Source organism: Rhopalosiphum padi, chromosome 3, assembly GCF_020882245.1.
Source record: "Rhopalosiphum padi isolate XX-2018 chromosome 3, ASM2088224v1, whole genome shotgun sequence".
In the NCBI taxonomy this organism is placed as follows: Eukaryota; Metazoa; Arthropoda; class Insecta; order Hemiptera; family Aphididae; genus Rhopalosiphum; species Rhopalosiphum padi.
Window position 1 is genome coordinate 20,733,117 of NC_083599.1, and position 18,423 is coordinate 20,751,539.

Here is an 18,423-nt window from a genome sequence, read left to right on the forward strand (position 1 = left end):
GTATTCAATGCAGTGTTGATAATATCAACGAATTTACAATTGTTTAATGAATAATATGTGGAATGTATTTAAATGAAAAATTATGATCATGTTCTATAAATAGACTACTAAAGATTAAATCGGTGTTTTCTGAACGTATTCCAGTAACCTGAGTATGATACTTTTTTTTGATAAACCGTGGATTTACATATACATTATTTTATATGTAGGAACTATTCACAATGGAACATTTTAAGGCAGTGTTTCTCAATCGGTGTGTCGCCTGGTGAATCCAAACGTGTTGCGGAAAGTGCTAATATTAAATGTACGAACCTTGTTGACACTATATTTACAAAAATGAATAGATATTATTCTTATTTTTTTTTTATTGTGTGTCACAAAGTATGAAAAATTCTAATAGTGTGTCGCCATAATAAAAAGGTTGAAAAACACTGTTTCAACTGTTTTAAGGTATAAAATATATATTTTATCATTTTTCAATTTTTCTACTGCATGTTATTATTAAGAAATTCATAATATGTTGATTGTTGTTTTCTTAATGCAATATACTTTAAATTCTGAGTGAAGTGATAAATGTATTGGTTTTACAATGAAGAGTTTTTATAGTAATACTTTACACGGCAGTGCCTCCCTTGAAAATTGAAGGAAGAAAATGTAGACTTATTGTTCCTGATTAATTTTAAATTGATGATAACATAATTTATTAGACTCAATCTAGGTTGAAATTAATTTGGTTTTCGTTGTTGCCTGCCGCACGGCGAACGCCAACTGGCAACTGGGGTTCTAGGTCACTTTGTACGGTCAGGCATTAAAAGTGCGAAACGCGGACACTTTGTACGGTCTGGTAAAAAGGTACATTGCAGAACGCGGACACTTTGTACGGTCGGGTAAAAAGGTACTTTGCAGAACGCGGACACTTTGTACTATTAATTATTATATACATAAAGTATATATTATAAATATAAGTTTTATACATAAGCAGTAACTAATAATTATGTAGTGTTAATTATTAAAATAGAAAAAATAAAAATAAAATTGTTATAAAATATTGATTGTATTTGTATAATAATAATAATAAAAATAATCTAAATAAACAAATAATGAATAATATCATTTAAACTACATATAAAAATGTGTACAATATAAATAATTCAAAAGGTAGTATAATATGAAAATGGTTTAGTAATAGTTTTTACTATTACAAATTTTTAGAATATTAGCTAATAAAAATAAAAATAATAAAAATTTTAGTAATTAACACTATACATAATTATTAGTTACTACTTATGTATAAAACTTATATTTATAATATATACTTTATGTATATAATAGTAGAAAGTGTCCATGTTCTGCAAAATACGTTTTTACCCGACCGTATAAAGTATCCGCGTTCTGCAATGAACCTTTTTACCAGACCGTACAAAGTGTGTACACTTTCTGTGAATTTTTTTTTAAGGTAATATAAATTAAATTTCGATGGATAAACAATAGAGTTCGCCCGTATGGCATGTCGTTCGTATAGTTTCAGTTCACAGTTGAAATGTTAATCTACACTTCTCATCCGGGGAGCCCGGGGAGGCAATGTTCACTTAACATTTAACAATGATAATATTCATTTACTTATTTATTTTTAAATATACGGACGGTAAGTTCTATTAAAATATGATGGTGTATAGTGCAATTAAAAATTAATTTTGAACGAATGTTTCTTGTAGGTATTTAGAATTTAAATTTTAGATTTTTTTAAATATAAATCTTCTAGGGTGGGGTAGGAGGAAAAACCTTCGAAGGACACGAGTTGGACGCTGCCATAGAAGATGAATTTGTTGCTTTTTTAGTTACCAATAGAAAATAAATAAATATGAAACACAGTTTTTAATTTTTTAAACATATTAAGGTTTTACCGTTTTATTCTACATCTAGAATATAACGGCATACAAATAGGTAATGAATAAAAATTTATTATTTCTTACTTATGAATAATTTTATTTTTTATTTCTTTAATAATAATTTTTATTGTTTGATCTAATAATTATGTTTCTAGTCACGGGCCGAGTCGGGCGATCTATTTTTATGATTTATTTGAAAATTACGATAGCGTCCATCGTATACCGCTGTTTATTAGCTCAAGAAAATAAATGTCATTTTCTCATTAAACTTAAGTATACAATTTTGTTATTATTAGTATGAATGTATAATTACTTTATAAATAATTAAATATTAAATACTTTGTCTTAAAATGTGTTTTTAATAAAAAAATAAATACATTAATGATAAAATTAAGTTTAAGTTTTTTTTGGCCCACGAAATTTTTTTTATTAAATTTCTGGACCGCCATATAAATTAATTGCCGACCCTTGATCTAGTCATTCAATTGCTTTGTAACTAATTTTATTACTGGTATTTACAAATAAATAAACTAATATAAGAAAATTGTATTTTTTATTTATTTAAATTAATGTTCAATAATAGCATTTATACCTATTTAACATAATATGACTGATATAATAATATTAGCTTGGTTTATATCTATAAAATAATATAGTTTTTATATTTTTACCTATTTTATGTTCATATTATAAACAATATATTTACATTTAAATACATTTTTAAATATTTAATAATACATTTTCGTATAACAACTTAAAATAAAATAGGCCTCCGGGCGAATAGTGGTGTACTCTGTTGGGACATTTCCGAATTCCTGGTTTGCCGTACATATTGGCATCCATTTTTTATATTGTAAGATAGGGAAGTGGTATCACCTTAGTTTCTCTACATCGTGGTTCAGTCGGTTATTAGGATTACCGTACGGCCCCAGTGTGTACCAGGTACACACTGTACCTTGTACTAATAGTCGTCGGACATCTTATATGCTGCGCCAAGCCACGGTTAGGTTAGATAATTTCTTGGTATAAGGTAAGGTACGAACGCCATTCATAACCTGTAAACCATCATTATCGTGAATCGTGTACCGTGGTCTCACATTTTTGTGCTCTGCAGCGTCGTGTAGAAGTAAGTACCAAAGGATAAAATATAAACTTGAATTCAGAATTCATAAGCACACCGCCGGCCCTGCAGAACAAAGTACGCATTACGAAATTTGTATTGGCGAGCACGGGCATACATTTTAACCGGTAGTACAAAAACACTTGGTCATCAGTGGCATCCGCTTGCCGGCAACAATATACGCTAACAGGTGTTTAATCATCGACAACAAGGTTTGCAGCGCAATAACTATTACAGAAACCGAGACAGTCATTGCGAACTCAATCAAGGCCGAAAACGACAATATGGGTGATTTCCATCAAATACTCACTAGTTTGCTGAGTGCTGACAACCATGTGCGACAGACCGCCGAGGTAAATTAATATTTTTCACTGTAAGTCGATTACGGAATGGGTAGCCGTTTGTTCCTCATTACCTTAAGGGTGGTGGTAGTTGTTAGAGTCTCTCATTTGTCTCCAATGCTTAGTGTATTATCCGTCTATCATTGGATTTATTCATTGAATAGGTATAATGTGTGCGTTCGAAAAATGTTATTTCTCTTGAACTTTGTAATGTTTTCACTGATTGTCTGTTTAAGTCTGAGTATTAATATTGTGAATACTAGTCAACTACTTGTTGATTTTGATTTAATTTGTGCTAACAACTGAAATTATATACATCTACTTTAATCTTCTCACGGATTTCTTAAATGTAACTTTTGTTAACAGGTATTATAAATTTGTTCGTTGTTATGATTTAGTATTATTATTATTATTTTTTTATTTCAATTTTTATTCAATAATAATATTGAATTTTATTCAATAAAGATGTTCGTGGGATTGCTAATGACGGTTGAGCGACTTATTAAAAAGTAATTTATAAGAAGTTATGTATTAAACATTTATACAACTACCTTATGTAACATGTATGAGATGTGTAGTATAATTTCTATAATTTGTTTTTTTAAATATCTATATTATGTCCAGTCTTAACAACTATTCGACCATATTTGGTAACAATTTTTGTCGGTTAAATACACATCTGTGAATGTTATTCAAAAACATAGTAAGGATGTTATTAATGTTAGAGAACTATTTAGTATATATAGCAATGTTTTTAAAGCAAAATATATTATAAACATTATATATATATAATATTATATAATTACAAATAAATATAATACAAAAATTAATAGAATCATGGTTCATCAGTAACCACTTAATTTGTATTAAAATAATTAATAATATTTTGATTAAACAATGGTAAAGAACATTTTAAAATATATTATATAATACAATTATTTAATACAATACATATGTATATAAAAAAGAAATTATAACAAATATGACTTAATTGTGTATATTATACAAACTTGTATATATCATAAAAAAAAACTATTAATTTAATAAAATATAAGTAATACAATAAAGTTAACATTAATATTATACAATATAATAATGTAATAGTTATTTAAAAAAAATATACCAAATTATTTTATTGATATAAATATAATGGTAATAATAATAATGTGATAGAAACATATTGTATTCTTTAAATATTCAGCATAACAAGACATATAGACATTTAACAAATCAGAAATCAAAAATAATTTATTAAAATATATTAAAATATTAAATTATGACATAGAGTCATTACAACAGCTTTTTCACTTGTCATAAGTACAAAAAAACATTTATATTTGATATCATCAACACTAATACGTATCAAATCAGATGACTGGGACTTAATATCGACTATAACAGAACCAATCATATGTGATTCTAATGGAACATCAAAAAAATTGAAAGATTTAAAAGTCAATACATTTAAAAAAATATTTTCACTTACATTTAAAAATGTTTTTGACGATTGCAATTTCATTAGTAATTAACATTATATAATTATTTTTAGAAACTTGAGTAGAAATAATATAGTTTGTACTCCTAAGTTTTATAGTTAGAAAAAAGTAAATTCATGATTTGTATATTATGAAATTATGGTATCTACTATATTCATTACTTAATAAATGAGTTTCATCAAAATTTGAGTTCCTATTCATTGTCATTATAAAAAATATTAATTTTTTCTTGAATCCTATTAGCAGCAATTTGCAAAGAAAAATGCAAGTATTTTTTTTATAATTCTCAAGTAATTTTCATATTTAAAAGCGCTAAAATTATCTAGACATCCGTGTCTTAATATAAAATGGCAAATGAATCAAACTATGAATATTGTGAGTGATAAAATGCGCCCCATGATGAGTAATAAACTCCGTCACAAAATCAATTAGTAAATTAAATGTTACTTCATTTTTAGCTATACATAAAACTGGTGTTACCAAAATTTTTATGGCACAATGCAATTTATGAAGTGTAAATAAAATATTTTTCTTAGTCTTCCTTTTAGTACGATTGGCCCAGATTATAACAAAAAAGTTCTAAATTTGGTTAACTTCCAATATTCTATATCATTTAAAGATCTCGGAAGCCTAACAAATTCTGGTGGGACATATTGTTTTAAAATTTTAAATTGTTTAACTCTTCATCTGCATAATCACATTTTTCTTTGGGGATTCTCACCGATTGCTTACCTCGCACTTATACTATATCAATTTGTAAAATATGCTTTAAAGGAGAATTGCCTTTATGATATTCGTCATCATTTCTAGTTCTAAAACTACTATCAGTACGCAACAAGGCATTCACACCCAAGAATGACATTCTATGATCTTTATATTCTCCCTCTATTGTGCATGTATTACACCCTACACGAGAATTATAGCGTTTTACGTTAAGTAAAAACGCTTTGGTGGGAGAATCGCAAATGAATTGCTTAATACATAAACATAGTACCTTATTATCAACATTAATTCCATCCTTTACCAATTCTTTAGCTTCATTAATAAAAAAATTTAAAAAGTCATCTATAGACTCTGGTTATTTAAGTGTACTAATATATAAACCAACAGCAAAAACTAATTTAGATAGAAAAGGTACATTTATTATTGAACAAAGTATTGGCCAAAATTGTTGTTTAGAACTGTGTGCTAATGGTAACCCATCAATATTAAAACTTAAACATATTTCATCGACGTTTTTCAAACACTAAGCATAAAACTTTAATAAAATAGATAACATTTTTTTAAAATCTAAATGAATATAAGTTCCAGGATTTATAATAATTATGTTATGGGTTCTAAGAGTATTCATCAATGTACGTACATATTTTGGAAAATCCAACCCCTCAGACCTCAAAATCTTCAATAAATTATTAACACTAGTTTTTGTAACGGTATTATCAAAAACCCATTGCTGAAGTTTTTCTTTAACAGAAGGATTATTGTTACAAGAAATATTATCATTTTGTCCCAATGAATTAGATATATGAAGTTGTAATTCTAAACTTTCTATTTGTAATGCATTAGGTGGATCATAATTTTTACACATTTTAGATGTGGAGATTTCATTTTAACAACTGAGGGTTTCAATATTATTAACAGTTATATCAGAATTTGAACAAGTTGATGATACACTTACCAGCTCTTTTGCTTGAGTATTGTCTGTGGTAACATTCAACAGCAAACGTTTAAAATTCCGAAGAGACATATTTTTCAATTGATTTGCGTTATTGACGTGGTCTATAACAAAAATATTATAAATTAGGAAACAATAAAACTAACTAACAATGCACTTTTCATGAACAAAAAGTATCATATCAATGTTTAGACCATGAAAATTGTTAAGAATAAGTTAATATTTACTTGGAAATATAATTTTCATATATATATTGCTACCAGTAGCAATATAGTTTTACTAAAAATTATTTATTTGTCTAATAATATATTTAACAGTGATAATGAGTGAATGTCAGTTGTCTTATATAATGACAACCCTAAATTTATTTATTAATTTATATTTTTTTCGAAACACCCAAAAATATTTTTTACATTACACATTGGGGTATGTTGCTTTAATAAGATTAACATTACCTGTAGTATTTTCTTTTTTTAATCGCTGAGTCCCATGCCTGAACCAATCTTTTACATAAACTTCAAATATATTTTCGTCATTTTGATATAGTTCATGTGAAATTTCTAAAAAATAATGCAAACGTTTATGTAGTAATGTAACAAATTAACTAGTATACTTACTTTTCATAATTTTTATAATTTGATGGTCGACAAGGCGATAATTATTTTTTTGTCCTGTCCATGAACAAAGTGTGGCCAATTTATTGGAAAATAATTTTTGAAGTACACAAAATATTTTGTGCCAGAGCCACCAATAGATTTAATTAAATAAATCTGAAATAAAAATATATACAATAGAGTTGTAATATATGTATAATATAAAAAAACTATTGACATTTTATTACCAATTTAGTCAAGTTTTCATCGTTAGTTTTTAAATATGCATCAATATGTATAAGAGACTCTAAATCGTTCAAAGGAAATAATTCCAAAAAAATGTAATCTAATGTAGATGGTTTTACATTTGAAATGAGGTTTATTTTAATATAGTGGATGCTATTATAGCGTCCAACTTTTTATTAATTCAAGTAAAATAAATATTTATTGTGTGAAGTATTTGATTCATTTTATTTTTAAGAAGTTCAGAATCAAAACTGACCAACTACAAAAAAAAAAAACAATATTTATTTTTTGGGTGTTAAAAAAAATTTAAATGGTATACAAATTTAATTTAATAATTTACTATCAACTAAGGGAAATAAATATATTGTGTTTTATATTTAAAAAATGTACTAAAGAAAAATAAATTATGATTATAGCAGTAATAAAATTAAATTTTTTACCAAAAATATTTTTTAACTGCATTAAATTTGTTCCTTTAGTTACTTGTTCATCTTAAACAAAAAAAATTATAATAATATAGGAGGCATTAATTCATCATAGTCAAGTTGATGAGATTTAATTTAATGTATATTTTTATAGAGGTACCTGCAGGTGTCAAATTATTAAAATTGTCATCAATTAATATTCCAGAGAGATCAGCAAGTAATGTGGTATTCGAATTTGAAACGCCTAAAAAGACATAATAGGCAATTCAATCTTAACAATTGATACTATAAAATTATACACTACAAATACTGTAGGTACTATTACTATTTGTATAAACTACTAAATAATTTAATTATAGTGTTCTTGCAAGGTAAATTATTATAACTATTGTCAACAAAATCAGAATCTGTGTTCAAATCAAATAATTTGTTCAAAGCCGCTATATTTAATATGAATGTAAAATATAAATTAATTTTTATTAATATAGTATTGCATAATATGCTTGAAGAATAATTCAAAAATGTTTCAATAAATTTAAATATAAAAATACTTAATTTTACTTACAGGATACTGCTTTAAAGTCATTTTTGTAGTATTTTTAGTGCATTTTTTATTTTGTTATATGGTTCAGAAGTTGATTGTTTTCTTTTAATACTTAAAGGTTTGTCATCACTACTGGAACCTAAAGAATTAAAATAATATCAAAAACAGTTAAATATATATTGAATTAGGCATAAGCAGTACCTAATATAATAATAAATAGCTTTAATAACGCTTTATAAACACTAGCTATTAGGTAATTAATATTATTTATAGTATTTCTAAAATTAATTTTAAATATTGTCAAGTTTAATATAAATTGTATATTTAAAACAAACTATAATTATAGTCTTCATTTAGGGCTGCTTTTTTGTGTTCAGTGTCAGAATCACTCTGTGACTCACCACCTGATGATATAAATAATTTTATTTCCTCCGCAGCAGCTGCTTCATACGAATCTAAATAAAGTAGATAATTTATAATAGAAAAAATTAATTTATAATTAACAATTATTATTATGGTAATATTTTGCTAATTTTATAACTTACCAAATGGTTTTATTCAGTGGTGTATTGCTAAAAATATTTGTGGGTATACTTCTATGCCTTCTAAATCTTAGGTGTCAATGATATATCTATAACATTGAATCCAAAAAAATGTTTTCTTGCTTCGCTCCAATTCACAATCTTTATTCTAATTATCAGTACCAGCCACTTTGACCAAAGATAAACTTAAAAAAATAGTACAGTCTAAGAAATTAGAATGGTTACTAACTACCAATTACTTAGTGATTAGTGTACTAATCATGATTGCTAGGGCCCGGAACTTGATGCATTTGCATCTTTTTTTCTAACGATTACATTCGACGCTCGTCTTTACAGAAATTTAATTCATCAAATATAGAATTTAATAGTACAGTTTTTATTTTGTATTTTTAGGGAATTTTATGCTTTAAGGTCATTTTTGTAGTATTTTTAGTGCATTTTATTCATTTTATAAATTCTAACAGGTATACGGGGCCATACAGCCGTATACCCGCGTATCGTTGTTTATTTAGAGAGTATACGCTAAACAAAAAAATTGAGAAGTAAGTATACGCCGTATACCCCCAATACACCACTGCTTCTATTAGTTTAACTGGATGGGTGGTCTAATTAAATGTGAAGCTGATAAACCTTAATATACTAATAAATTCATCCAATAAATTATGATAATAATGTTAGGTAAGTACCAAATATAAATTGTTACCGATAGAAATATATATATATATATATATATTTATTGCCTAACCTTAATACCTAACACTAAATAAAGTAAGAGTATTTAGAGTACCTATATTATATAATATTATACTATAGTGTATTACCTTTGTTTGACTGTTAATTTGATCCATTATTGTGTGAAATGACGTGATAACACATAATATACACATGTACTTCAATTTTGGTGTCGAAAATGCAAACTGCAGTCGGATAATGCAGAGTACTCTTCAGTGTTTGTAGCAGCACGGTTGCAAACGAGAAAAAGAAACAGTGTTGAGGTGTATGCCGTACGCGCGTAGTACAAAGTGAGTTAAGGTATAAGGCTAACTATTGCGTCTCGCAGTCGCGAAAATGCAAACTACTGCGATATACTTAAACTATAAAAAAGGCAAAATTATAAAAGTCTGTACGATGTAGCAGCACGGTCGCACACGACTACGAGACAAATACTGACTAGACAATAATACTTAATAGACGATAGTATTATTTAATATTTAATAATAATATAGACGTGGCGAGTGTGAAACTGTGAATATGTTATATAAATATATCGATATCGAACAATCGAACTGACAATGTGTATAACGCGCGAAGTCTCGATTACCATATCGCTGACGCGGCTCTATGCCGGTTGCCGCGGTGGTTTTTCCTGGCAATACCTATAAATATTATATATTATTATATCACTATTATACATCTACTACGATTAAACATAATGTTAAACTATTTCAAATTAAGATAATAATTGAAATAATTGAATATTTGTTTACCTATTAAAACCTATTTAGAACGTCTTAAAAAAAATGTTTGTTAGATATTATCTTTTTATGTTCAATCTATGATATTATCAAATGAAATTATAACCAACAATAAAATTATTAACATCCATATAATAATTATCTACATACAACATTCCCAGTACAATTTCTAATTTTAAGAAACATCAAATAGTTGTTAATTTTGAGATCACTTAAAAATGTTTGTGGTGAACGTTAATTGTATATTATATAGATGTTCTTTTTTAAAAGTTAACATCAATATTTCTTTAACATCCTATTCATATCAAATAGTTGTTTTAATGTTTTACAAATATGTACTATTTAAGGATATCAGTACGATGTTTTGGTTAATGTATGGGGTACAGTGGTTTGTACTTGTTTAAAATTTTTTTTTTTTGTAATAGTTAAATAATTTTCATTAAAATATTTCCTCTGAATTAAATGAATCCAATAAACTTGGTTTCGGTTTATTTAAATTATTCTATATGAACTATATACTTAAATATATAATACTTTTCTCAGATAACTATTAAGACCTATTAGGTTATATGGATGATAAATATTTAAAACTGTAATTGCTTTTTTATTTTATAAATAAATCTAAATTATAAAATTTTTTTTTTCTTTTTAGGAAACGTATCAAGCGTTACCTTTAGGAAAAAAAGTATCATATTTATTCAATGTTGTACAAAATCAAGCCGGTAATATAGATGAAAAACAAATGGCAGCTGTAATGTTACATAGACTTATGGCCAATGAATTCATGGATTTTTATTCTCATGTTAGTTCTTTTTTTACTTAAATGTATGAATTTATTTGTTTTTTTAACTAAGTTTTAATTTTAGTTGTCACCTGAAAATCAGAAACAGTTTAAAAACAATTTGTTATTAACTGTAAATAACGAAAAAAATGACATAATACGTAGACGCATGTGTGATGTTGCTTCCGAGGTAGCTAGAAATCAGCTGGACGATGAAGGTAATAACAACTGGCCAGAATTTTTGAATTTCCTGTTTCAATGTGCTAATTTTCCTTCAAATGATATGAAAGATTCTGCGCTTAGAATTTTCATGTGAGTAAAGCATTTTTGATACTTTAATTAAAATTTGTCTTTTACTCATTTTTTTTCATATATTAGAAATGTACCTGGCGTTTTTGGTAATCAACAATCCAATTATTTGGTTGTGATAAAACAAATGTTTCAACAATCATTAAATGTACCTGATTCAAATGTAAGTCTTAACAGCTATAGTTGTATATAAATTTCACTTATTCATTTTTTATTTTTTTTATAGATACAAGTACAAACTGTGAAAGCTATTTGTGCTTTCATATTACACCATGACAAACTTCAAGAAATTCAAGAACAATTAACTGATTTATTACCAAACATGATGAGAGTAAGGCTTTATAAAAAATTGAATAAAATAAAAAACTACTGTATTTTTTTTTTTATAGATAATAAATGAAAGCTTAATAGCTGAAGAAGATGATTCTTTGATTAAACTATTGGTTAATTTAGCTGGAAATGCACCAATTTTTTTAAAATCTCAGTTGTCAGATATTGTAGAAATGTGTTTGAGGGTAATTTAATTATTTTACGTAAATATTGTTCAGAGTTATATTATTAATATTTTTAGTATCTTGGAAACAAAGAGGCAAGTCAATCATACCGTCAGATGTGCCTTGAAGTAATTGTTACATTAGCTGAAACAGCTCCAACAATGATGCGGAAAAAATCATCTAAGTACATCATACAGTTAACTGGACAAGTATTGGAACTTATGGCTAATGTGGAAGATGATGATGATTGGAGTACTCAAGATGATCCAGATGAAATTGACCAAGAAAGGTATTACTATTTTAATTGGAAATTCATTCCATATCGTGCATTTTAATATTTCAAAGTATCTAATGTGTTTGTGTATTATTTGTTTTAAGTATGAGTGTTATAGCTGAATATGCACTGGACAGACTAGCTTGTAGACTTGGTGGTAAAATAATGTTGTCACATATAATAAGTAATGTCTCATCAATGTTAGACAATCCAAGTTGGAAAGATAGGTAAAAAATATAATTTGGATATATTTTATTTCTTTGTATTTATCCAATCATTTATATATTTTAGATATGCTGCATTGATGGCAATATCAGCTATGGGTGGAGGTTTTCATAAAGAAATGTTGCATATACTCCCAGAAATTTTGGATAGAATTTTAACTTTATTAAAAGATTCAGTAATTAATTTAATGTTACAACTTACAATTCAAAACAATGTTATCACTAATGTTATCATTATTTGTTTAGCATCCTAGAGTAAGATATTCAATGTGCAATGTAATAGTACAGATGGGAGCAGATTTTTCTCCCAAGTTTCAAAAAAAATTCCATGAAAAAATTGTGCCTGCTATATTACTGTTACTTGAAGATAATTTGAATCCTAGAGTACAAGCACATGCAGGTAAATTATATTGTTAATAAATTATAATCTACTTAAATTAAAATATTACTTAATATTTTCAACATAATTATTAATTGTAGTTATCTAATAGACAAAAAAATATACAAAATTAGTAAAAATTATTCTAAAAAAAAATATAATTTAACACAAGGAAAAACTCTTAATGTATTTAATTTTTGGAATTAAGTTATCATAGATTTATGACTTCATTCATCAAAAATATTTATATTTGTGTATTGGGAGGAAAAATGAAATAATAATAATAACTGTATGATGTTGAAATATTATAATTTATAAACCTAATTTATTATTTTAATTTTCATATTCCTTGTTTCGATTATAAATATTTTTATTCATATAGATTAGTTAATTATAGGTGTTTTAAATTTAGATATATTAGTTATTTCTATTATTAGATGTGTAATTATTTTTAATATAATAAATTAATAATATTGAATTTTTTAAATTATTTTTAGGAGCTGCTCTTTTAAACTTTAGTAAAGATTGCCCAAAAAAAATACTTTTATCTTACATGGATCTGATTATGGTAAAGCTTGAAAATATATTGCAAGCCCGTATTGCTGATCTTGTGAAAGGTGGTGGTAGACTTATAGTATTAGAGCAAATGGTAACCACTATCGCATGTGTAGCTAACACATGCGAAGGAGATTTTGTTAAATTTTATGACCATCTTATGCCATTCTTAAAAGAAATCATTCGTAATGCTGTTGCCCCTGAATTAAAGTTATTGAGAGGCAAAACAATAGAATGTATTAGCTTGATAGGTTTGGCTGTTGGACAAGAGAAAGTAAGTTAATTAATAATTATAACATTTATTTTATTGAAATCTATAAAATTGTGTTCTATGTAGTTTTTGGCGGATGCTAGTGTTATAATGGATTTAATGCTGGCAACACATAACAAATATGAGAAACTCTCAGAATATGATCCACAAACTTCATACTTAATAATTTCATCATGGACTCGAATATGTAAAGTGATGGGTATGTGTTATTTAATCAACTGTGTTTTAGTTACTAATAAAGAACAATTTAATAGGTCAACAATTTGAACAGTATCTTCCTTTGGTGATTGGTCCAGTAATGGCTGCGGCTTCATTAAAACCTGAAGTTGTATATTTGAATAATGATGACAAGAGTAATATGACTGACAAAAGCGAATGGCAGTTTGTACCCTTATGGGAACAGCAAAACTTTGGTATTAAGACTTCAAGCCTAGAAGATAAGGCATCAGCCTGTGAAATGCTTGTATGTTATGCACGAGAATTGAAAATTGGTTTTGCACCCTATGCAGAAGATGTTGTTAAACTTATGGTGCCTTTATTGAAATTTTATTTCCATGATAATGTTCGAATTGCTGCAGCTCAAAGCATGCCTAATCTTTTGAAGTGTGCAGAAATAAGAGGTATGTTAAGAAATTAATTCCCGAGCTACTATACACTAACTTTTTTCTATTTGTCTCATATCAACAATAAAGTGATCCTTTGTTATTGTCTTTTCTAGAACAACTAAAAGGATAAATATTTTTAATTTCTTCCTTTAAATAATAAACAATAATGTTATAAAATCAACTGTTGGATTGTAATTGTCAAATTTTAATTTTATATAAAAGACTAAAAAAAAAAACAAATTATTTGGTAGCCTAGTAAGAAGTATATTAGTTTATTTATAGTATCTATTTAGCCAGTGGTTCTTAACCTTTTATGACATGTGATCCACTTAAACATTTTCTGTAACCATAATTCTCCGTTTTATTTAATTAAAAAAATATAATTTTTAATATTATTAATGTACTTTCCAAAAATGTATTTACATATTTATTTTTAATATAATATTTTTTATGAATGGGTGATTGGATAACTCCTTTTATATTTATACATTATGTTTTTATAAAAGATGAAAGAATAAATTTGAGAACATGTTTTATAATTATTTAGTTAAAGAGGACAAAGTAGTGCAGGGGTCATCAATTAATATTTTTGAAAGGCCACATTAAGGATCTGAAAATTTTTCGCAGGTCATTAAAATTCTAAGTACATATTTTTAACACATAATAGGACAATAGGTATTTTAAAATTGGATGTAATGAAAACAATATTATTTTTATTTATGATTTGCTATTGCTTATAAAGTTATAAATATTAAGAACAAAATTAATATTAGTATATTACAAATATTTGAAAAAACTTAAAATAAAAATTAATTTCAAATACAATAAAATAGACAGCTATTTAGTGAGAAAAGTGACTAATATAACAACTGTTGTCAGTAAAAGCCAATAATATATAACAAAAATAATAATTTACAACAATATCACATATAATGTTGTCGTAATATGTGTTGTTTATTCTTTGTCTGTGGACTGCTATTTGGTGTATAGTGTATAATATTTAAGTAAATTGTCCTGTTTTAAAATTTAAAGATTTGTTAATATATGTATTAGTATTAAGTTAATGTGTTTCATCATCTTTATAATTTATTGTTTACAAATTATCTTGTTTGTAACAGGACCAGAATATTTGCAACATATGTGGGGTTATATTTTACCTGAACTTTTGCAAGCTTTTATTAAATTTGAACCTGATCCAGATGTTAGTGCTGAGATGTATGATGCATTAAGAAAAGTAAATAACTTAAAATAATTATTATAGTTTAATCTATTTTGATTGTTATATTTATTTTTTTAATGTAATTTTAAGTGCATAGAATTATTGGGAACAGGATGTTTATCGGACAAATGGATAAAAGATATATTGTATACTTTAGAAACAAATTTGAATTCTCACTTTGAAAGGGAAGCTCAACATTTTAAAAGACGCAAAGATGATGATTATGATGAGGTATGTATTTATGAGATTTTTCTGTTCATTTATTATTGTAAGCGTTTAATGTAAACTGTATATTATTAGGTTGAAGAGGAAAGACTAGCTTTGGAAGATTGTGATGATGTGTACAGTTTCACCAAATTAACTGAGATTTTGCATGTTTTTTTTGTCACTTTTAAAACAGACTTCTTTCAGTATTTTGATCTTATTGTACATCAATTTGCTAAACTATTGGTAAGAATTTACTGTGTTAATTTATTTCATATTTTAACTTTAAAAATCATATTTATAGGATTCTGATAAAAGTGCATTTGATCATAAGTGGGGTCTTTGTATCTTTAATGACCTTATTGAATTTTGTGGACCTGGTTGCGCTAAATATCAAGAATATTTCTTACGGCCTATGATTGAATATGTTAAGGATATTAACAGTGACGTTCGTCTGGCAGCTATTTATGGCTGTGGAGTGCTAGGCATGTGTGGAGGGCCTAGTTTTGCGAGTGTGTGTGCTGAGATCATGCCATTCCTTCTACAAGTGATCAACAATAGTGAAGCCCGATCAGCTGAAAACATGAGGGCGACTGAAAATGCCGTATCAGCCATTGCCAAAATATTAGAATATAACAATTCAGCTGTTAATGTTAATGAAATATTACCTCTCTGGTAAAACAAAAACAATAGTTCGATCATTTTGTTTAAAATAATATCAATATAATTTTTTAGGCTATGCAACTTACCAATTTGTGAAGATACTGATGAAGCTCCATTTGTATATGGTTACTTATGTAAGCTCATTGAAAATCAGCATCCTTTGGTATTAGGACAAAACAATTCTAATATCCCTAGTTTAATAAGGATTATTGCTGAAGCATTTTTGCAAGATGCAATTGACAGGTCACATATTGTTGCCCAGCGAATGATTATGATTGTTAATGGAATACAGGTAATTATAGTATTTTATTTTAACTTGATATAATATAAAATGTATACATATATAATTATAACAGACTTTTATATACATTTTTTTTTATTACTGATTTTATTAAATTCCTTAATGTTATTTTTCCAAAAAGTCGTAGATTCTTATATTATTGTTTTTATTATATTGAACAATTAAAAAAGAACTTAAAAAAGCTTACTAATTAATTATTTAAGTTCTAAAAATATAAACTTATTTAATTTAGAACATACAAAAGTAGGGGTTTTCTAAAAAGTAAGGTTACACAATTTAAAAATACATACATTTTTATCAAATTTATAGATAAAAATAAACTTGTACCACATGTTTTAGTTAGCTCAAATAAAGTTATTTTTATAAACTAAATATTTAAGAATTTTACAATTTCAAGACTCTTTGGTTTTGATTCAAGGAAAACTTATAGTTTTAAGAAAATTTATTATAAGTGTTGTTATAAGTATTCGAATTGAGCACCCTGATGAGAAAGTTCTTTTTCCACTACTAGAACGAATGCAAAATATGCAATATAAAATCAAAACATTATTGTGACCTATAGAACCTACACTAAGATTGCCATTTTCTCTCTGACAATGATAATATTTTTTTGGAGTTTATTGAAATGAAGATATGTTCTGGCGGATTTTCTCCATTTTCTTAGGCGAGGGTCATAGGGGGTCTTGAAAAATAATATGTAAAAATTATATATTATAATATGTATTATTATAAATTGTATAATATTATATAAGCATCTGGGGGGAGGATCCAGATCCCCCATGGACACTCCCCCACCCACCCATAATCCGTCACTGGTTCTGTAACTGATTGAGAAACTGATGAAAGTTTAAAAACGCAAGAACCTCATGTTCTTTGTATTGGAAATTGTCATTCACCCCCCTTATAGACTAGATTTTTTACACAGTGATCAACATTTTTTAATGAGCTCAAGAAGTATTTAGGTGAATAACATTTAACAAACAATTAGGTGAAAGAGACCGTTAATAAGTGACTAAAGGATGTGGGTACGCGAGTTCTTCAACACTGGTGACAAATATATCTAGTGCCAAATGTGCCATGGCAACAAAAATGTATCATTTTAAAAAGAAATTATTTGAAAAAATAACTATATGCCTGTGGTACTATTTGAATATTTCATGAAAATATATGTTCTTCTTAATTAAAAAAAAATAAATCTTATCTCACACCTTTTGGATGATTCTCATACATAAAATATTAATCAATTAACCACAGTAATTGTGAAAATATAAAAATAGATAAAATATTAAATTACAATAACTAACTAAAATTGTATGGGAATATGTTGTGATGCCTTATGATATAATGATATTATAATATTTATAAATCATGTTTATTGTTATTTATTAATACAAGTTTTGTGTAAATATTTAATTTTAATTAATTATTTTGTTATTTAAAATATGATTTTAGGCAAACCAAGAGGTATTTAATGCATGTTTAGCTGTATTGAATCCAGAACATATGAAGATGTTACAGAGTCTTCTAATGACTAATAATTGATTTTGACATTTACCCGTTAATGTTTTATTTTTGTAACAATATGAATTTTTACTATAACCCCGCTTCTATTATTTTTAATTTATGTCATCCACTTGTTATTTTTTGTTATATAGTTGCAAAATTAAACTATTTCGAAGATATATTACAAATATTTGAAATTTTAATACTCTTAAAAATTGAAATTAAATTAATGTTATAAACTTATTATTGAATGATTTAAATTGATAATTGATGTACTACAACTTTTTTAATATAC

The 18,423-nt window shown here is 26.3% G+C and overlaps 1 protein-coding gene and 1 long non-coding RNA gene across 3 annotated transcripts; one reads left to right on the top strand and one right to left on the bottom strand.

Annotated features, from left to right (window-relative positions):
* Window positions 1-589: 589 nt before the first annotated feature.
* On the top strand, window positions 590-18,319 carry LOC132924889 (importin-5-like). The gene is made up of 20 exons (XM_060989329.1): window positions 590-605; window positions 3,142-3,362; window positions 10,999-11,148; window positions 11,213-11,439; window positions 11,506-11,599; window positions 11,663-11,767; window positions 11,826-11,951; window positions 12,008-12,219; window positions 12,309-12,431; window positions 12,496-12,604; window positions 12,675-12,828; window positions 13,305-13,636; window positions 13,700-13,832; window positions 13,888-14,253; window positions 15,357-15,472; window positions 15,548-15,688; window positions 15,758-15,907; window positions 15,966-16,336; window positions 16,397-16,616; window positions 18,078-18,319. Exons 1-20 carry the CDS (start codon window positions 590-592, stop codon window positions 18,165-18,167), a joined length of 3,456 nt encoding a protein of 1,151 aa, XP_060845312.1. The 3' UTR covers window positions 18,168-18,319.
* On the bottom strand, window positions 5,105-10,205 carry LOC132927920 (uncharacterized). 2 transcript variants are annotated; one of them, XR_009661895.1, is made up of 9 exons: window positions 9,693-10,205; window positions 8,875-8,960; window positions 8,665-8,784; window positions 8,351-8,468; window positions 7,946-8,029; window positions 7,801-7,851; window positions 7,139-7,291; window positions 6,977-7,081; window positions 5,105-6,625 (listed from the first exon to the last, which is right to left on the bottom strand). It is a non-coding gene; the product is annotated as an uncharacterized LOC132927920 (long non-coding RNA). The 2 variants fall into 2 exon arrangements; XR_009661896.1 differs by lacking the exons at window positions 8,665-8,784; window positions 8,875-8,960.
* Window positions 18,320-18,423: the final 104 nt, after the last annotated feature.